This window comes from Oryctolagus cuniculus, chromosome 4 (assembly GCF_051225735.1).
Source record: "Oryctolagus cuniculus isolate XC-2025 breed Fujian yellow rabbit chromosome 4, ASM5122573v1, whole genome shotgun sequence".
NCBI lineage: Eukaryota > Metazoa > Chordata > Mammalia > Lagomorpha > Leporidae > Oryctolagus > Oryctolagus cuniculus.
This window is the reverse complement of record NC_142870.1, coordinates 119,319,256-119,340,717: the sequence shown is the minus strand read 5'-3', so window position 1 is coordinate 119,340,717 and position 21,462 is coordinate 119,319,256. Positions and strand designations below refer to the sequence as shown.

Here is a 21,462-nt window from a genome sequence, read left to right as displayed (position 1 = left end):
ATGTTATTTATTTCTTTTTATTATTGTTTTGGAAAGAAAATGTTTGAACTTATCACTTAATATCAGTGTATGCATGTCTCCAAAAAAGCCGGCATTTGTTTAGAGTCCAATTTACTTCTTTAGGTAATGCTTTCAATTTTCTTTATGCTCAACTTTATGATTCTCTTCTACCCTGTGTGTTTTTAATTGAAGTGAAGTCTTTCAGTTTGAGAATCTGAATCTTTTCTGATTCTTCTTTAAGCCCTGAAAAAAATCTCATCTAATTGTTCTTTGAAATGTCTCCCTTTATTTTCTTCTCCCTTTACCCTGTTCCCACAATTTCTCTTAGACAAATGTGGACCTATCTTTGTGTTCTTGGCAGTTTCCTTTACTTTATCTCCCAGTCTTTTTGCTGATTTTTTTCTTCAGCAGTAATGTTTTTAAGTTCCGGAGTCTTTCATGTTCTTGATGCATTCTGTCCCTGAGTTTTTCTGAAGATTTTGATGATACAGTTTTTTCTTCAAGTATCCTTTGTTCCCTGCATTGTCTTTTTCTGGAATCATTTTTATGCATATTGTGGTATTTTTGCTTTTATACTTCAGGCTTTTGTCAAGTCCAGTGAGTCTTAGACAATTCATATCGCAGACTGCTTTTGGTGTTGGAATGTGGCAATGGATAAGGGAGACCATCCCTATCTTAGTTAATATTCTAGTTTAGGGAGTTAGGTGTATAGAGTAGGCAACAATCAAGTTATGTAGGTATATTGTATAGTGTATTAAAAGACATAAATTCTGTACAGAAACAAAATTAGGAAGGGAAAAGGAATTGTTCAGAGAAGATTGCAATTTAAAATAGGGTGTTGATCGGAGGCCTCACTGATAAGTAGTATTTGAGTAAACATTAAAGATTGTGAGGGATCTGCAGAAATCTGGAGGAAAATGGAGGGATCAGAATATAGACAGCAAGAGATGTAGAGACCAGAGGCAAGGACTCACCTGTGTGGTTAGAGTGGTGTGTCGAGGGGAAATGTAGTTGGGGATGAAGTCAGGAAACTCAGGGAAATTCAGAGTGTGTCTGGCCTGGGAGCCTCTTGGGAGGACTTGTTTATATCCTGAGTGTAATGGGTATCAAGGATGAACATCAGAATAGGGACATGATATGATTTATGAAGAACCCTCTGGCTGCTGTATTTAGATGTGAAGGAGGTAAAGGTAGGTATAGGGACATAGGAAATAATCCTTATATTAGGGTACTTCAGAAAGTTCTTGGGAAAATGGAATTAAAAGATAGATTCATTTTGGTGCAGAAATTTTTTAAAGCCACACATAATTTTCACAGAATGCATTTTTCACGAACTTCTTGTAATCGTGAAAAATGATGGTTTGGGTGCGGCAATGGAGATGGTGAGAAGTGGACAGATTGTGGATCTGATAGTCGTGTTTACTGATGTTGCTGGGTGCATTTGTAAGTGTAAGTGATGCTGGATGTATCACTATTGACCGGAGCAGTCAGAGCTCCTCTCTTCACTAGTTCTTAGATGATCACTAGATATTTAAGTAGAAATACTGAGTAGGCAGCTGGATAATAAGAAGGGAAGTATTCTAGACTAGAGAGATGTACTTGGGTTATAAATTGCATTTAAAGCCTTGAATTGGGTAAGACCAGAGTTTAGAAAGATAAGGGAAAACCTTTTAAAGGACTGAATTTTGGAGTTACTCATTGATAAAAGTTTGGAAAGATGAGGAAGCAGCTGCAAACGGGAAAGAAAGGAGCTGCTGGGGTGATGGGAGGAATATTAGGTGAGTGGAGTGTCTTGGAAGGCAAAGTGTTATAAGGAGAGTGAATGGCCATATGAGTTGCAGCTGATTGGGTCAAGTAATGATTTCTGTAGATTTAGTAATGTGGAGGCCATTAGTAACTCTGATGAGTGACTTCTGTTTAGTGATGGTAGTAAAGACATGATTTGAACAAAAATAAAAGAATGGGAGAAGGAAGCGGAGGTAGCAAGTACAACTGGTCCTCTATGAACCAACTGTGGGTAAAAAAATAATTTGCAAAATTTGTAAAATTGTATCTCTGCTGAACATGTAGATTTTTTTTCTTATTATTCCCTAAACAATACAGTATAACAACTATTAACATTGTAATAGGTATTAAAAGTAATTTAGAGATGATTTAAAGTATATGCATAGGTTATATGCAATTACTGAGCTATTTTATATAAGGAATTTTAAGTCTGCAAATTTTGGTCTTTTGATTGGGCCTGGAACCTATCACCCACAGATACTGAGAAGCAGCTGTATGGACAATTTTTTTGAGATTTGCTGTTGCTAAGGAAAACAGATGGGGCAGTGGCAGAAATTGTATCAGTTGTATTACTGTAGTTACTGCATTGTCCTCTTATTGTCCACTGTTAATAACATCTTTGATGAGAAATTTTTTTGTGTGTGGTAATGATTCGTTGCGATGTTAATCACAGATTTCTTAGGCAAGACAAGTATGAAAAAAATTTTTTAAGAGATGAAATCTGATTTTTAAAATGAGTTGTCTTATCCTTTTTCTCTTCTCAGGTGGAAATTTATGTTTCTTTGTGTTTTATTGAAGGTACGGCTTGTAGATGCAGGCTTTGTTTGGACTGAGCCCCATTCTAAGAGACTTAAAGTTAAATTGACTATTCAGAAAGAGGTAAGGTATACATAATTTTCTTGACATAGGTAAAGTGAAGATAGTGAGAATGAGGGTCTAGTGATAAGTTGCCTAATTGCTTGGATAGTTTTTATGGAAAAGAATGTGCTGTTATTTTTAGCATGTGCAACCATTGCTCATGATTAGTAGGCTGAATAATCTTTTCAGTTATTTTCATTATGAAAAGGTTGAAGTAAAACATGGATCAATGCAATAATTCTCAAATTCAGCTGATCCTAATGATTTACAAATATTGAATCAGATTTGTGAGGTTGTTCAATTACTGTGAGTCAGTAAATGGATGCCCAAGAATCTTTGTATTTCAGAGGCTTCCCAGGCGATTTCTGATCGATTTTATTGGGAACCATTAAACAAAGAAATATTTTCTTTCTGAAGGTTTTCCTTATTTTTATTTTAAAGATGAATTCTGTATATAAATAAATGTATATACACACACACACACGTGGACACACAAATTTGTATACAAATTCTTCAAAGAATAGCCTTACAACCACTATAACTACAGATAAATTTGGAATGTAAGAGTTAAAGCTGTATATCATTCTTGAAATGGTATAAATGGGGGCCAGCGCTGTAGTGTTAGCGGGTAAAGCCACCGCCTGCAGTGCTGGCATCCCATATGAGTGCCGGTTTGAGTCCTGGGTGCTCCACTTCCGATCCAGCTATCTGGTATGGCCTGAGAAAGCAGTAGAAGATGGCCCAAGTGCTTGGGCCCATGCACCCACATGGGAGACCCAGAAAAAGCTCCTGGTTCCTGGCTTTGGAATGGTGCAGCTCTGGCCATTGCGACCAACTGGGCAGTGAACCAGCAGATGGAAGATCTCTTTTTCTTTCTGCCTCTCCTTCTCTCTCTGTGTAACTCTTACTCGACTTTCAAATAAATAAATATATTTTTTTTAAAAAAGAAATAGTATAACTAATGACTTTAAATTTGCTTGTGGGGCTGGCGTTGTGACGTAGCAGGTTAAGCCTCCACCTGCAACATCAGCATCCCAGATGGCTGCTCCACTTCTGATCCAGCTCCCTGTTAATGCACCTGGGAAAGCCGTGGAAGATGGCTCAAGTGCTTGGGCTGGCCTCTACACCCATGTGGGGGACCTGGAAGAAGTTTTTAGCTTTAGCCTGGCCCAGTCCCGACCATTGTAGCCATTTGGGGAGTGAACCAGCAGATGGAAGATCTCAATCTCTCTCTTCTTTGTCTCTCCTCCTTTCTCTCTAGCTCTGCCTTTCAAGTAAATAAAAAATGTTTTTTATTTTTAAATTGCCTAGTTGATATCTTCAGAGCATTCAAAGAAGAATATATTAAAATATTTTAAGAAAAATCTGTTATTGAACTGTAAGATTCAGAGAATATAATTATTTTCTTTCATCAGGTGATGAATGGTGCCATCCTTCAGCAGGTATTTGTGGTGGATTATGTTGTTCAGTCCCAAATGTGTGGTGATTGCCATAGAGTAGAAGCTAAGGATTTCTGGAAGGCTGTGATTCAAGTCAGGCAAAAGGTAATGTGAGAAATATGGTGAGTGAGTTCTATATCTTACAGTTCAGCTTTGCCAATTATAAACAGCTGGTCCAAACTTCTCTTTTACTTTCTTTTCAAATCCATTAGGTACTAGGGATAGTCTAGGTCCCTGAAGCATTCACCTTTGGAAATAGATATTATTCTATTTTAGATAATCTTTAAATATGGTTTTTGTTTGAAAACTCAGTGTCCCATATCTATAGATGGTATCTTCATGTGCTATATTTATAAATATTTTGACTTTAATTTATTAATAATATATTTATATTTAGACTTTGCACAAAAAAACTTTCTACTATCTGGAACAGTTGATTCTGAAGTATGGAATGCATCAGAATACACTTCGTATCAAAGAGATTCATGGTGAGTTAAAATTGGAAAGAGTTTGAAATTATGTCATAGTTTATTTCAACTTACCTAAGTAATCTTATCTTTCCTGATAGTTTCTGGATTAGTAGTACCATCCAAAAGAACTTTCTGTTAGGAAATTAAAAACGTCTTAGTTCTATATCCTCTCTGTCCAGTGTGATAGTCACTAGTTAGTCATTTGTGGCTGTTGAGTAATTGAAATCTGATTAGTGCAACTAATTAGAGGAACTGAATTTTTATTTTCTCCTATTTTAATTTAAAATTAGATTCAGGTTACATGTGGCTACTCTGTTATATAGCAGAGACTTAGAACTCAGAATTTTTTTCTTTGATTTTCTGCCTCTGCCCAAATTAATGATACTTATCAACCCTCTGGTTTATGATAGATGCCATGCTGTGTTCTTAGAACATAAAGATGAACTGATACTAACTCCTGCCCTCAGTGAATCGTTTGCCTTGTTACCTAATGAGTAACCAGTAACTATGTGAATAAAGTGTTCAATGCTATGATAGAAGATTCATCAAAAACTTATTTTATGTAGTAGAGAGAACAGTTTCTCATTGGAAGAAGTTAATTATTTTTGAGTTCTATAAGTTCTTTCTATACTGTTTTTATGTTTTTCATATCAGAGGATTTATGATGTATACAATAATTCAGAAGTCTAAATTTAGTAATAATAAATAGTGATACCAAATAGTGATACATAAAATATCTGTTTCTCTCTCTTGGCCTTGTATTTTATTTTGTCCTTTTATCAAGCAAATCTTAAATGATATTCCTAATCTGTTATGGCTACAATATAATCTTTATATTTTCTGATTTGATTTTATTTAGTATAGATTTAATTTGTGAAGTAAGTCTTACTTTACAGAATTTTTTTTTTTTCAGATGGTCTGGATTTCTATTATTCCTCAAAGCAACATGCTCAGAAGATGGTAGAATTTCTTCAGTGTACAGTTCCCTGTAGGTATGTTCTAAACCTAAATGTTGCTTATTCTGGGGATCTGGGAATAGATATGGGTAACATTGTTGAGGCTTTGACAATATTCTTTAGGTTAAAAATTTTAAAAATCGTAGGAGTACTTATACAGTCAGGAAGCTTTTATTGGTTTAGGCACTTTAAGTGATAGAGTAACTGAAGAGCACGTAAGAATCTCCTTGGGGAGCTAAAACTAACACCGTGATACTAAACACTGTTATGCTGAACCATTGATTAAATGTATTTAAATGATATGAAACAGGAAAAATAGGGTATAAGAGAGCTTTGTGGAAAGCTTTATGGAAGAAGTGGGACTTGTGGTTCAAAAGTGGGAAAAATTTTTCAAAGGTGGAATTTAAAATTGAAGATACTAGGGTGAACAAAGACTTGCAATGGGCATTTGGGTAAGTTTTAATGGATAGCATGTAGAGAGCACATTGGTCTGAGCCCAAGTACATATTTTGGAGGCTTTCAGCAGATAAGGTTGAAAATAGATGGAATATAATTAGACCTATGAAGGTTTTAAATTACACGTGGATGAAATTTGCTCTAACATAGCAGACATCAGGAAGCTGTTTCAGACCTTGGACAGTGATAATCTGATTTGATGAAAATTGATATTCCTGTGTCTTCACAAGAACCTTAGTCTTTATATTGATTTTAATCTTTTTTTGTTAATAGATACAAAGCATCACAAAGACTGATATCTCAAGATATCCATAGTAACACATACAATTACAAAAGCACTTTTTCTGTGGAAATTGTTCCAATATGCAAGGTAATTTTTTAAATTTGATAATTCGTATCTGTATAAGAATACAAGTGATTAATTGGTTTGAATGTAGTTTATAACTCCTGGCTTTTTTCTGAACTTGGTGTAAAGTGTAGAATAACGAACTTCAATGATTTCTGAAATATTCAGCCATGTTAAAAAGATACAGAAAAGTAACCATGCTTGTAATTATGAATTGAAATGCATTTCATTTGTTTTTTTAAGATGAAATGTCCTGGTGTCAGTTTTTTAAAAATTCATTTTCCTTAAAACTTGTGATCCTAGTGGACATATGACAGTTCTACAAAACTTTGAATACAGGAAATGATATTAAAATAAGTATTAGTGAGCTTTTTGTGGAACATATGCAAACAGGATTTTGGCAGGATTAAATTAATCAATATTGTGGAAATGAGATCACGGAATCCTTTTTGTTATTTAAAAGTATCTGAATAAAACCTTTAAATGTAGATTATTTCATTTAATCTTCTAAGATACAAACTACAAAAATGTAAATGATTTAAAATTCAATAAGTAATTATTGAGCATTCACTATATAGAATACTATGTGACTATGTGTTGATGACTAGTCAGCTCTCTACCATGTAGGAACTCACATTTTTATATTAAACCACTAATAATGATAACTACCATTATTTATTGTGAACTATGATGCCATTATCTATTTACTTAAGTATTCACTTTGTATACAGTACTAGAGTAAAATAATAGCCTAAAATAGGGTCAGCAGTTTTTTTTTTAAGATGTGTTCATTTTTTTTATTTGAAAGACAGAGAGAAAGAGAGAGATACTCCAACTGTTGGTTCATTTCCCAAGTGGCCACAAACAGGGTGAGGCCAGGCTGAGTGAAGAGCCAGGAACTCCATCTTGGTCTCCCACAGGTTGGCAGGAACTCATGTACTTTAGCCATGATTGCTGCCTACCAGCAAGCTTTCTATAAAGGGCTAGATAGTAAATATTTTTTGCTTTCAAACCCTATAACCTCTTTTGCAACTTGTTAGCTCTGCTCTTGTTATACAAAAGCAGCCATGATTAATATGTGAGTGAGTGACCAGAACTGTGTTCCCATAAAACTACCTGTAGCAATAAGTGGTGGTGGGGCTGCAGTTGGCCTTGCAGTTAAGACACCTGCATCCTTTATCCTTATGAGTGCCTAGGTTTGATACCTCAGGCTCCTGATAATGCAGACCTTGGGAGCAGCAGTGGTAACTCAAGTAATTGGGTTTGTGCCATGCATGTTGGAGACCTAGGCTGAGTTTGCAGCTCCTGGCTTTGCCCCAGCCGAAGGCTGTTGGACATTTGGGAAGTGGACCAATAGATGAGTACTCTGTATATCTGTCTCTCAAAGTTCTTAGATGGTGGACCAAATTTGTCCCTAAGGTCGTTTTTTGCCAACTCCTCTTTTAAAACAATAAACATTTCCTGACATATGAAGCCTAAGAATTAATGAATTTGGGCATAAGGACATACTTAGGCCTTAGATATTAACTGCTTTGAGTGACTCATATAAGTAACTGGTAGAATACAAAATGGAAGTACAGTCATCCCTCAGTATCAGATCCTTTGCAGATATTAAAATCCAAGGAAGTTGAAGTGCCTTATATAAAATGATGTAATATTTTCATATTACCTATGGATATCCTTTGGACATCTTCTGGGATACCTTATAACATCTCTAGATTACTAATAGTACAATGTAAGTTCTATGTAAATAGTTGATATTTAAGAAATGACAATAAATCTGTTCAGTAGAAATGCAGGTTTTTTTTTTCCTCACACATTTTTGTTTTGTTCTCGGTTGAATTTACAGATGTGGAATATTTGGATTTGGCAGGTTGACCATATTTTTGTTTATCTTTAAAAAGTTGGATAAAAAAGGAAAGACTAGAGTAGGGGGGTTATTATGCATAGAATATCCCTTCAGTGGAGGAGTCTATGATTATGAATATATTTAGTTTAAAAGTATAACCCAAATCCTTTTTATATTTTAATATAGTTTGAAAGTATCATTATATTGCTAGGTATTGTCTTCCAGTTTACATATAGGCATATGTGACTTTATTGAGCACTAAATCTTTGATTACATTTTGGTGTGGTAGCCATGTAAGAGAAACATTGGGTTCCTTTGAAATTTGTTTTCTATGAATATTGAAAGTACTCACAAGTAGATTTAGAAAATCACACTACTCCTGATGTTAATTCTCTGGCTGGAATGTATACTATATTAACATATAGAGTGATAAGCATTAAAATTGCAATAAATTTTACATATACATAATAGTAACTTGGTGAATAGACCCTGGAAGATTTTTTAAAGTATTTTTATTAGGACAGATACGCCTGTCTTAAGAAGGTATAGCTTATTTTCAATTTCTTTAAGTTCTAATTCTTTTCTTTAGAGCATTTTTTTGTACAAGAATGAAAAATAAAATGTAGTTGGATCAGGTTTATATTGTTATTTAGGATTTTCCTCTTTATAAATTTTCTTATGCCTAGGATAATGTTGTCTGCCTGTCTCCTAAACTGGCACAAAGTCTGGGAAATATGAACCAGATTTGTGTTTGTATTCGAGTAACTAGTGCCATCCACCTCATAGATCCAAACACTCTACAAGGTAAGTTTTAAAAACTATTTGCCTTGGGGCTGGCGCTGTGGCTCACTTGGCTAATCCTCTGCCTGCGGCGCCGGCATCCCATATGAGCACCGGTTCTAGTCCTGGCTGCTCCTCTCCCAGTTTAGCTCTCTGCTGTGGCCTGGAAAGGCAGTGGAGGATGGCCCAAGTGCTTGGGCACCTGCACCAGGGTGGGAGACCAGGAGGAAGCACCTGGCTCCTGGCTTCGGATTGGCGTAGCTCCGGCTGTGCTGGCCATTTGGGGGCTGAACCAATGGAAGGAAGGCCTTTCTCCTTTCTCTCTGTCTCTCTCTCACTAACTCTATCTGTCAAATAAAAAAAAAAAAAAAAAAAAAACTATTTGCCTTGACAATTTTGTCCTGTAGGCAAACAATAGTTATTTATGTTTTTCATTTTATCGCACATTCTCAGCCATATTGTTTTAAAGTTTGCACTATTGTTTAATACTTTTTTTTAAAGATTTATTTATTTATTTATTTATATTAAAGGCAGAGGTTTAGAGAGGGAGAAAAACAGAGAAAAGTCTTCCATGTGCTGGTTTACACTCCAAATGGCCACAAGGTCTGGGACTGAGCCAGGTCAAAGTCACAAGCCTGGAACTTGCAGCTTCCCCAGGTGCATTAGCAGGGAGCTGGATCGGAAGTAAAACAATCAGGGCTTGTACTGGCGCTCATATAGGATGCCAGCATCACAGAGGCTTAACCTGCAGTGCCACAATGCCAGTCCTGCTGCTGTTTAATAGTTACAGAACATTGGAATTATAAAGCTTTTGATCACTCATGCTTGTACTTTTTATTTAAAGAAACAATTCTGTGAACTTTTATAAGCTTACAATTTTATTCCATTAGTTTTTATTGAAATTGATTTATTTACTTCATTTAATTTTCTTTTAAAATTTTTATTTATTTATTTGCAAGGTTAAGACAGAGAGAGAGTTCCAGTTATTAGCTTCTTTCTCAATGTCTGCAACACCTAGGAGGGGACTGTGCCGAAGCCAGAACCTAGGAACTAAACCCAGGTCTCCCACATGAATGACAGGGACCCAGTCAGTGATTTATGCCATCACTGCTGCCTCCTAGGGTATGCCTTACCAGGCAGCTGGAGTCAGAAGCTGGATCTGGGTATTTAACCAAGTCAGTCTGATTTGGGATATAGGCATTTTAACTGGTGTTCTAACTGCTAGGCTAAATGCCCACTTCCTTCATTTAATTTTTGTGACAAATTATTTAAATTCATTGCCAAATTTTAATGTATTCAGATATTTACATTTTGGAATATTTGACTTTTTGTGAACCAGTGGGATGTTTTAATTGACTTAATTTATTATATATCTCTTTTAAGAACATTTCCTTTGTAAAAACTATTTTCTAAAGTGGACCTCATGTTGATCGGTGTCTTAGTATTTGGCTGTGTTTCCTACTTCTTGATCTTCTTCATATATTTCCTATAGTTATAAATATTATAAAATCTTGAGTTTATTTTTATATTTTCCAGAAAGTTGTTCATTATCCCTATCAATTAGAGTTCATCCGTTAAAGGTCTTTTTGTGGGGCCAGCATTGTGGCGCAGTGAGTTAAGCCACTGTTTTTGACAACAGCATCCTATATCAGAGCACCAACTTGGGTCCTGGCTGCTCTGCTTCTGCTCCAGCTCCCTGCTAATTTGCCTTGGAAAGCAGTGGAAGGTCAAGTACCTGGGCCCCTGCCCTGTCACTTATGTAGGAGACCCATATGGAATTCCAAGATCAAGCTTCACTGCTCCGTTTCAGATCCAGCTCCCTGCTGATGGCCTGGGAACAAAGTGGAGGATGTCCTGAGTGCTTGGGCTCCTGTACCTTCTGCTGGCTTTGAACAGGCCCCGCTCTGGCTATTGTGGTCATTTTGGAAGTGAACCAGCAGATGGAGGACCTCTCTTTCATCTCTCAGTAACCCTGCCTCTCAAATAAATAAACAAAGCTTTAAAAAAAAAAAAAAAGAAAATGGAATTTAAAAAATGAAATTAAAAAAAGAAAATGGAATTAAAAGATAAAATTTTTGAAAAAAAAAAGGCTTGTTTGCAATACTAGGATGGATATTCTTTATCTGTTAGGTAGAACTGGACTTTGTTTTCCATAAACTAAGCAGCTACAATGATATGTGTTTCTAAAATAAAATTCCAAAATGTACATGAAACAACAATCTGTTCTCGTTTAAAAGGTACTTAGGTCTGGCCGGCGCTGCGGCTCACTAGGCTAATCCTCCGCCTAGCGGCGCCGGCACACCGGGTTCTAGTCCTGGTCGGGGCGCCGGATTTTGTCCCGGTTGCCCCTCTTCCAGGCCAGCTCTCTGCTGTGGCCAGGGAGTGCAGTGGAGGATGGCCCAAGTGCTTGGGCCCTGCACCCCATGGGAGACCAGGATAAGTACCTGGCTCCTGCCATCGGATCAGCACAGTGCGCCGGCCGCAGCGCGCCGGCCTCGGCAGCCATTGGAGGGTGAACCAACGGCAAAAGAAAGACCTTTCTCTGTCTCTCTCTCTCTCTCTCTCTCACTGTCCACTCTGCCTGTCAAAAAAAAAAAAAAAAAAAAAGGTACTTAGGTCTGTGATACTCTAATTTTGGTACCTACTTAAGATATTTTTATAGCTGATATTTCTAATGTACTGTGGGAATTTTGGGTTTATTTATAGAAGTAAATGGTAACACTAGAGAGTAAGTTGACACAATGGTTACTGTTGACCAGATGCTTCCCAGTTGGTATTTACTGACTTCTTCCTAGTTAACACATTTGATGAACTCTTTGAAATGCATCCTTTTTGTTGTTTTTTAGTGTTCTGTGCTTATTCTTAGTTGCAGATATTGATGGGAGCACTTTCTGGAGTCACCCTTTCAATAGCTTATGCCATCCGAAACAGCTAGAGGAGTTTATTGTAATGGAATGCAGTATAGTCCGAGATTTGAAACGTAGTGCAGGTGCTGGAATGATATCAAAAAAGGTAAGCTACATTCTTCCCAGTTTTTTGGGACAGGGGGCAACTTTTGGTTTCAGCCTCTTTTTTTTTTTTATTTGTTGGTAATTCCAAATTGTGAATTCAAATAAAGGTAGCACCATAGTAGGTTAAAAAATGCATTTCATATTCTTTTTTTAAACTAGATATATAGTGAAAATTATCAGACTTAAACTATCTGGTATGATAATTTTTTTTCATTTCATTCTGTTCTAAAAATTGTTTCTATTACTGTTAAACGCAATTCCCATTATTATAAAAAGGCATTTGCTTGTAGGAGGACCAAGTGACCAATTAACTTTTGACTGTTTAAAAATCATCAGTAAAAATAAGATACTTCAGTATGCATTGCTTATTTAAAATAGCAACATTTTTCTATAAAAAGCATCATCATACCTACAAATCAGATAATCTGTATTCAGATGTCCTCTTTTGTAATCCAAAATATCTTATATGGTTTGCTCAAAATAGAATACATTAAGAAATTATACATTATATCTAAATACTCTGTCTCATAAATCTTTTCTTTAATAACACGTCCTATCCCTGTCCCCATCCCTATTTTTTGTTTTGTTAGGTTTTGTTTTTGTCATGATACCAACTTCCTTAGACAGCTAGAGCATTTGTCTTATAAAATATTCTATATGCTGGATCTGTCTTATTCTTTCCTCATGATGTCATTAATCTGCTTTTTACTTGTATTGTCTCTAAACTGGAAAATGAATCTAAAGGTTTGGCTAAATTTAGGTTGCATATTTTTTGCCAGGGTATTTAAGGGGTGATGCTGTCCCCTTTTTATCATATCAAGAGACAAGTAATTTCTACTTTGGTGATAGCCAGATCCCATCATTGTTAATGTTATGATGCTTCTTTCCCTTTTGACCAGCAAATAATTTGTGGAGTGATAATATGCAGATATCAAGCCCTGTTGTCTCTGTTTTCTACCTACTTTTAGCATCTGTTGATAATTCTTACCTAAATTATCTTATTTAAGGTACAAAATGACAAATTTTCTATTTGTATTATTTTTTCTGCATATTAGCTGTTCTATTTTATTAAGGAAGAACTCCCCATTATTAGCTAGGGCTATTGGTTTCCCTAAAAGTCTTTTCTGCATAAATGCTTAATTCTTTCTCTTTCATCACATATTTTCAGAGTAAGGAGTTGATCTAAGAATCACTTCTGGTGATGAAAATTAATTTTGATTTGTTTTTGTAGTTAGCATTGTCTCTTCCTCTGTGTCATTATGATCTCATGAAATATTATGTATTTACTATATTTTTCTTTCCTTTCCACTTACTCTCTTCTTTCCTCCCCCTCTCCCTGTTTTTCCTTCCTGTTTTTAAATGCTCAGATTGCCCCAAATTTGGCCAAGGGGAGCCCCTTCATAATGGTTTTTAAGTCCTTTTGACATGACTTTCTTAGTCTTTTAAGCATGTTTATTATTTTCTGGTAAAACAACAGCATTCTGGCATTTCAAGATCACATTGCATATTTTTAACCCATATATGGAATAAAGTATTTGCTTAAGAATGGAAGTCTGGTTTCTTTCATTGTGAAATAGCATTTAGAGATCTCCTATTTAAGTGTTAAGGATACTAACTTATTTTGATATATGCCTTTTGAGGCAAAAATAACTTTCGTTATTTTGGGGAAAAGTCAATGGAAATGGAAAAGAGGATACTTTGTACAGACTTGTTTAAAATAAAAAATTAATAGCAGCAAGAGCACACTTTACGTTTTTAATAAATATTGAAGGACAACACATCTCAGGCAGATAAAAACAAAACAGGTTCGTAAGTCTTTTTTTTTTTTTTTAAGATTTATTTATTTATTTGAAAGGCAGAATTTACGGAGAGAAAAAGAGAGAAAGAGATCCATTTTCCATCCACTGGTTCACTCCCCAAATGGCAACAACGACTGGATCTGGGCTGATCTGAAGCCAGGGGCCAGGAGCTTTTTTTGGGTGTTCTGCATGGGTGCAGGGGCTGCTCTTTTCCCAGACAGATTAGCAGAGAGCTGTGTTGGAACTGGAGCATCCAGGACTCAAACCGGAGCCCATATGGGATGCTGGCGTCACAAGCAGCAGCTTGACTTGCTAACCACAATGCCAGCTCACCAGAAGTCTTTTATAAAAAGCAGTCTGGTAGCTAAAAAGTGAATCCTATTGTGTAGAATTTAGTTTCTCCCTGGTAATTCGTTTTCTTTTTCAGTTCTTTCCTAAATATGAGACCTGTCTTTTATTTTACTTTTTCCTTTCTACCTTTTTATTTATTTATTTTTAGATTCCTTAATTTTGCTTGTAACTCTTAATATTTTTCTCTGATCTCACTTTATTTGCTCTTTGTTACTAAAAGGTATTGGCACGTTACTCTTAATTCAGCATGGTAATTTGAAATTAAATTATAAGTGCTTGTAAAATCTTAAGTCGAAAAGAGAATCAGCAGTTTTCTAGTTTAAAATTTCAAACTTGTTATTTCTACAATAGTTTTAAAAGAAAAGATTACACTTTAAGCTAGTTGATGTCCAAAAAATTTAATTTGATATTTGGGTATTCTGATGATGTGCTACTGAAATTTCTCCCTCCCTCCTGAATTCTTGTGTCAAATGGGATTGCTTGGAATATTTCCTTGCTTTATAATTTCCCTACCTTTTTAAGTTACTCCGTTTGCACAGTCTGTATTGACCTATCTTCCTTTGAAAATACTTCTTTTTATATAGTTTATTTTGAGGTGATACTGTTAATGTTTTATAAAAGACTTAAATAAGCCTTAACAATAATCAGTGATTTTTCTAAATTCTTTGTGAGTCTCCATACTCATGATTCATTAATTTGTTAATTTTCTCAGTATTTCAGAGATCTTAAAAATAATAATTCCTGTGTTTAAAAGAAAATTAGCCAAAAATCAATATTGTATTTAACTTTTCTTGAGATGCTTTTTTGATTTATTTTTATATTATTGAAGAATACATTTTCTTTCCTCTTAAGCATACACTCGGGGAAGTCTGGGTACAGAAAACATCTGAAATGAATACAGATAAGCAGTATTTTTGTCGCACACATTTGGGACATCTTCTAAATCCTGGAGACCTGGTGTTGGGGTGTGTATTACTTTGTAGCATTTTAAACTGCCAATTAGCATTGTGTATTTTCTTTAGGGGCCAGCGAGGCTACCTAAAATACCAAAGTTGTCTATTCCAAAAGGATGGGTTCTGAGGTAGTTTATAATTGATTTTATTATTATTTTTTAAAGATTTAGTTATTTTATTTGAAGTTGGTTAACAGAAAGAGCAGGGACAGATGGTGGATCTGCTGATTCATTCCCCAAATGGCCACAATGACTGTGTCTGGGCCAGACTGAAGCCAGGAGCTTGGAACGCATCTGGTTTGCCACGTGGTTGTTTGGCCCAGGCACTTGGATCATCTTCTGTTACTATCCCAGGAAAATTAGCAGGGAACTATGTCAGAAGTGGATCAGCCAGGAATTGAACTGTCACTCATGGGATGCTGGCATCACAGGTTGTAGCTTAACCTCTTGAGCCACAGCACTGGTTCCTTGTTTTATTATTGATAACTAAACTGTGGATTGGATGGAAGCCTATGATTACTTTATTTTGGCCATCATCTTAAAAAGTCATCTCTTCCAAGATTTTAGTAATTGAATCTTGAAATTATACAGTTAGATCCAAATTTATAGCTTTTTTGAGGAATAGGTAGTTTATTTCTATTATGTGTGTGGTGCCACTCAATATTTCACTTTTAATATTTAGCACCCATATCTTAAGGGTATATAAAAGTGAAAAAGAGTCCTTTATAAATCAGTTTACCTGTGTGCCTTATACATTACTTTTGCTATTAGGTTTCAGTTCCTTTACCTGGGAGAATGAGGGATTTTGATTTGCTTTATGTTGCTTTGTAAAGCAGATGAAGCTATTCCACTAAATCCTTAATTTAGATTGGCATATTAGTCTGTTTAGCTGATTTTACAAGTGAGGGTACTTCAAAAAGCTCATGGAAAATAGATGAAAAGATGCTTGTTTTGGAGAGGAAACTTTGAAATTCATAGTTTTTTCATAATGTTCATTTTTCATGTACTTTTTTTTCTTAAGGATTTATTTATTTGAAAGCAGAGTTTCAGAGAGAGAGAGAGAGAGATAGATCAATCTTCCATTTGCTGGTGCACTCCCCAAATGACTGCAGTGGTTGGTACTGGGTCAGGCCAAAGCCAGGAGCCTTGAACTCCATTGTAGTCTCCCACATGGGTGATAGGAGCTCACATACTTGGGCCATCTGCTACTGCTTTCCCAGACACATAATCAGGGAGCTGGATTAGAAGTGGAGCATTCTGGACTTGCTCTGATGTCACAGGTGGCAGCTTAACCTGCTGTGCCACATACCGGTCCCTTAATGAACTTTTTTTTTTTTTTTTTGGACAGGCAGAGTGGACAGAGAGAGAGAGACAGAGAGAAAGGTCTTCCTTTTGCCATTGGTTCACCCTCCAGTGGCCGCCGCGGCCTTCGCACTGCGGCCGCCACACCGCGCTGATCCGATGGCAGGAGCCAGGTACTTATCCTGGTCTCCCATGGGGTGCAGGGCCCAAGGACTTGGGCCATCCTCCATTGCACTCCCTGGCCACAGCAGAGAGCTGGCCTGGAAGAGGGGCAACCGGGACAGAATCCAGCGCCCCAACCGGGACTAGAACCCGGTGTGCCGGTGCCGCAAGGTGGAGGATTAGCCTAGTGAGCCACGGCGCCGGCCCCTTAATGAACTTTTGAAGTCCCTTCATATATAGAGAGGTAGACAATAATGGTTACTATATGACCCTCAGAGGTAGAATAATTTGTTTCTACCACGATCTATAGGAGCTATGCTATGTAAATTGCTAAAACTTAAAGTGTGAAGCATCTTAAATGTTTGAGATTGAGAGAAAGATTTCGGTACTATCTGTAACACAAAGTTACACTGAAGGGATAAATAATTTTTCATTGTTTACATTTCAGGTTTGACTTGGCCAACTGTAATTTAAATGATGAACATGTCAACAAAATGAACTCTGATAGAGTTCCAGATGTGGTAAGACTTTTAATTTTTCTCTTTTTTTCCTATATAAAAAGGGATTGGTTGTAACTCTTCACATGAGTCAGAGTGTATGAATTCACACTTCTGAAAATAGCAAATTAATGTAGAGGTTTCTTTGAATTGAAGGGAAGATATAATAACAAAAGTCTTCATTTTAAATAATTTTTCTTGGGGGTAAGCCCATAATTTCTTGAATTCTTTTGTGTTTGTTATCAGATTTTTATTTTCTGTCAAAAAAGTTGATGCTCTCTGTAGAGCAGAAATATATTTGCAGTTATAATTGATGATCCTATAAAATTACTCAAGTTCATTCTTGCTAGGATCAGCCTATTATGTATATTGCTCAGTTAAGAAGGCATTTAGAATGAAGACACATTATTCAAATCTGAATATAATTAAAGTTGGGAATAATCTTTTATCAAGTATCAAATCTTGGAGAAAGACTATTGTGAGAAATCTGTGAAGTTCTAACATGATGAGTTTAACAGTCATTAGATTGATTGAAATCAGTGTAAAAGACCTACTTTTTGTTTAGTCTTTTAGAATAAGCATTGATTTCTTTAGTTATGAAAAAAAATTAAGTTATGGTAAAAGAAGGATCCTCCCTCTCCTTCTATACACCATTTTAGCTTTCATTAGTTGACAAGTTAGGAAATAGAAGCATGGTTTGGGTGAAGTCAAAATGCGGATTTCTAACTAGGTTATAAGACGAGATCATGACTGTCTTGTAAGATTTTTGTGTTGTGTAAAATTTTTAGTTATTGTGCAGTTTGGTTTACTATGTTCTAAGATACACTATTATGAAAGTTATACCTAGTATGTAAGCACTTGTTAGTGGGAAACATCCTGTGATGTTTCACAGTTATATGAATATTAGTTGAAAATTGAAGTTTGATTTTAAAAATACTGAAAGTTTTGATATAAAGAAATAATAGTTACTGGAAATTTTCACTTTGTAAATTTTAAAAATTATATAAAAATGCCCAAATATGTTTTCATATAAATACACAGAATGATTTTGAAAGTCCTTTTGACCGCTATTTCTTTCTCTGTGTTATCAATTTGGTGACTTTTCTGGAACCCCCATAACCTTTCACTTTTAATTTTATTGGATTTTGTGGTCCTACTGTGTAGTTAGTCCCATTTTTTTGTAATTTTGCAAATATTTGTTACAGGTATTAATCAAGAAGAGCTACGATCGTACCAAACGTCAGCGGCGTAGAAACTGGAAACTGAAAGAGCTTGCAAGAGAGAGAGAGAACATGGATACAGATGATGAAAGGTGCCCCTTTTCTTTAAAACTTACATGTTTTCTAAAAGGAAATCCTTAACGATAAATCATTTTTATGTTATAAAGAAATAGGCATCATATGATTTATCTTTACACTCAATATTAATTTTGTATTTTTATCAGATATTGATGGAATTGGTGTAAGAGTCTATAATGGCATTTAACATGAGTAAAATAGTTACTTCATGGGTTATCACCTGATCAATTGCAGTGTTTGTTAATGTGAACAATTTAGATGAAAAGTTAAAATATAGTGAATAATTACCTTGTGGATATCACAAATATTAGCCGAGTATTTATAACTTGAGATTAGAAGAAAACAGCTCATTTATGTTATTTTTCAAATGACTTCAGCAGAAATGAAGATAATGTGTTCTAAAAAAGTTTATTAGGTGATTCAAAAAGTGACTGTGTGCTGGTGAAGACACTGGTCTAAAAAATGAAGAGTCAATACAAAATTGTTTTATGAAATATGAATTAGGAAACAACAGTGTTTCTAAAATATAATCTTGTAATTTAAAAGTATGACTAAACATTTAACATTAAAATAATGAGATATTGTAAGTGCTTGTTTGACCTTCTGTAGTTCTAAATTCTATGTATTTCAGCTTGGCCGTAAAGCTGTTTTAGTGGAGGAGGAGGAGGATTCTTATTTTCTCATAGTCATATTTAACATTACCTTCTAGTCACCTGTTTTTATTACAGAGTTTTGAAAGAAAAGAGTTTTTAAGCCTGTGAAAGTATTTAGCTACCTTCCATATTTTATCTTTTATTAAGATTATAATAATTGGAACACATTTATCTTGAAGTACTGACAATGGAGAAAATGTAACTTCACATTATCTTGGTGAAGATGAAATATTTAAATATTCTTTCTCCTTTAGGCAATACCAGGATTTCCTTGAAGATCTTGAAGAAGATGAAGCAATTAGAAAAAATGTCAACATTTACAGAGGTTGGTGTTTTAGGAGTGTTTCATTTAAATTATATTATGTACAAATACAGTACCCAGGATGAGTACTTGTTTTCTTAAGCTTTGGTTCCCATAGTTGACGTATAGTGTTTGTTTTTTAAACCACTGTAGTCAAACTTTACATAAAGTTACAAAAGAATAAAATTTACTAAAATGTTACTTGCTTTTACCACATTTGATAACTTTTTTTAAAGACATATTTATTTGTTTATTAGAAAGGCAAAGAAAGTGATCCTTCCATCTGCTGGTTCACTCCGCAAATGGCCACAACAGCCGGGACTAGGCCAGACTGAAGCCAGGAGCCAGGAACTCCATCTAGGTCTCCTAAAGGGGTGGCAAGATCTTGAATACTTGAGCCCTCATTCTCTGTTTCCCAGGCACATTATCAGGGAACTCTGAATCAGAAGTGGAGTAGCCAGGGCCTTAACCAGCACTCCAGTATGTGGTGTGGGTGTCCTTATCCTTATCCTAGTGTGATCCCTCAAGTTGCTGGCCTCTGTAATTTATTCATACATTTATTTAGTTATTGATACATTTATTGAGTTGTTATTGAGTTCATTTATTCAATGAATATTTGAATGCCTAGATAAGATAGTTAAGTAATACTAATGATGGGAGAATCAGCTATTTAAATGTTTCTGTATTTTCATTAGTTTGAAATCTACTTTGTGTTTTTTTCTCTCAGATTCAACCATTCCTGTGGAAAGTGACACAGATGATGAAGGAGCACCTCGAATTAGTTTGGCTGAGATGCTTGAAGACCTTCATATTTCCCAAGATGCCACTGGTGAAGAAGGTGCATCAATGATGACATAATGAGATTGTGTTGTAGACTGTTTCTACATTTGGGCTCAGGAAATTGGACAGAATAACCTTTACTGTGTATTCTATCTTTGCGTACCTATTGTAAGATGAAAAATTTGGTTTTAAGATTAAATAAATATGATTTTGATTGCTCACTCAAAGCACTGCAAGAGTTTGATAGCTTTACAGTTTAAGTAATAATAAAAGATTATAGAGAATGTAATTATTGATATGTAGGCCATTTTATGTATGGAATCTTTTTTTTAGAATGAGGCATTACAGTATTTTCACCTGCTATAGTGCTAGATTTTAAAAGGTGAAAAATTGTGATTCCTTGAATATTAAATCTTAAACCAAAAAATGAGTGTTTACATTATTTTCATTTTGTTTTATGAGCTTGTGAAGAGTAATTTTTAATATGAACTTGTTATGCACTTTGATCCATTTTAGGTTATTTTATATGTTCTTATGGTAGAGAAATTGAGTCTCAGCATATCATTGGGTAGTCAAGAGGAAAGTTAATCTTTTTTATTTCTTCATAAAATTACATCTTCAGATGCTTTTAAACTGAAGGTTATCTTAATTTTTATTGCATAGAAACATTTAAATATTTATAGATTTGTAGCAAACATAGACTAGTTACTTAAAGATTAAATAATAGTTTGTTCCTTTGTGATTTTTCTTGGGCAGGCAGCTTAGGGCAGTAGCTGCTTATGTCATAAAAATGTCTTCCTATCACCTCAAGAATTTTAGTTTATGAATTGAGATGAAAGAAATTTTCTATGTAAGTTGCTATCATTGAGCACATTACCATTAAAAAGAAAATTGGATTCCAGCATGTAGAGGGTAGTAATAAAAGTAAGATATATCTTATAAAACCATGAGTCAGATTTGAATGAGTAATGCCTCTACATCCATCCTGAAAGAAAAGCCTTGGCTTGGATTCTAAAGTGTTCTGAGAATGACATATTAAGGTCCTATTTCTGTAAGCAAGATCAGGCTTACTATGTATAACAGAACTAAGAGGTAATTAAAAATATATACACAACACTAAATATTAAAGAGATGGAGCCAGTACTAAATGAAACATTTTCCTTTTTTTCAAGATTAGACTCCCCAGTTTTGAAGTTATGAATAAAGACTTGAACTTCATATAATGGCACCTTTACTGTCTGCATATTTAGTTAAAGTTGTGGATGTAAAAGACATATCCTATACTTGATGGTAGCCAAGTAGGGCAGGTTTCTCTTATTTTTTCAAAGGTGAGCATGGCTGCCTCAAGTGCTCACATGTTGTCTTTATCGCTTCTATGTTAAAATATCAGCATGAAAATAAAAACATCTTTTCCCTT

The 21,462-nt window shown here is 35.2% G+C and overlaps 1 protein-coding gene across 13 annotated transcripts in view; it reads left to right on the top strand.

The window, feature by feature from the left end:
* NMD3 (NMD3 ribosome export adaptor) overlaps positions 1-21,462 on the top strand; it is a 27,156-nt gene extending 5,694 nt beyond the window's left edge. For 7 of the 13 annotated variants that reach the window (XM_070072578.2, XM_070072577.2, XM_070072579.2 and 4 more), the window contains exons 5-16: positions 2,584-2,664; positions 4,059-4,187; positions 4,480-4,570; positions 5,466-5,544; positions 6,238-6,334; positions 8,846-8,963; positions 11,806-11,951; positions 14,953-15,065; positions 16,965-17,037; positions 18,219-18,325; positions 19,219-19,289; positions 19,993-21,462. In XM_070072578.2, coding sequence (XP_069928679.1) covers positions 2,584-2,664; positions 4,059-4,187; positions 4,480-4,570; positions 5,466-5,544; positions 6,238-6,334; positions 8,846-8,963; positions 11,806-11,951; positions 14,953-15,065; positions 16,965-17,037; positions 18,219-18,325; positions 19,219-19,289; positions 19,993-20,123 — 1,236 coding nt within the window. In that variant the 3' untranslated portion in view covers positions 20,124-21,462. Of the gene's footprint in view, positions 1-2,583; positions 2,665-4,058; positions 4,188-4,479; positions 4,571-5,465; positions 5,545-6,237; positions 6,335-8,845; positions 8,964-10,749; positions 11,952-14,952; positions 15,066-16,964; positions 17,038-18,218; positions 18,326-19,218; positions 19,290-19,992 lie in introns of those variants that run through there. The other 6 variants (XM_089331020.1, XM_089331021.1, XM_089331022.1 and 3 more) reach the window with 1 other exon arrangement.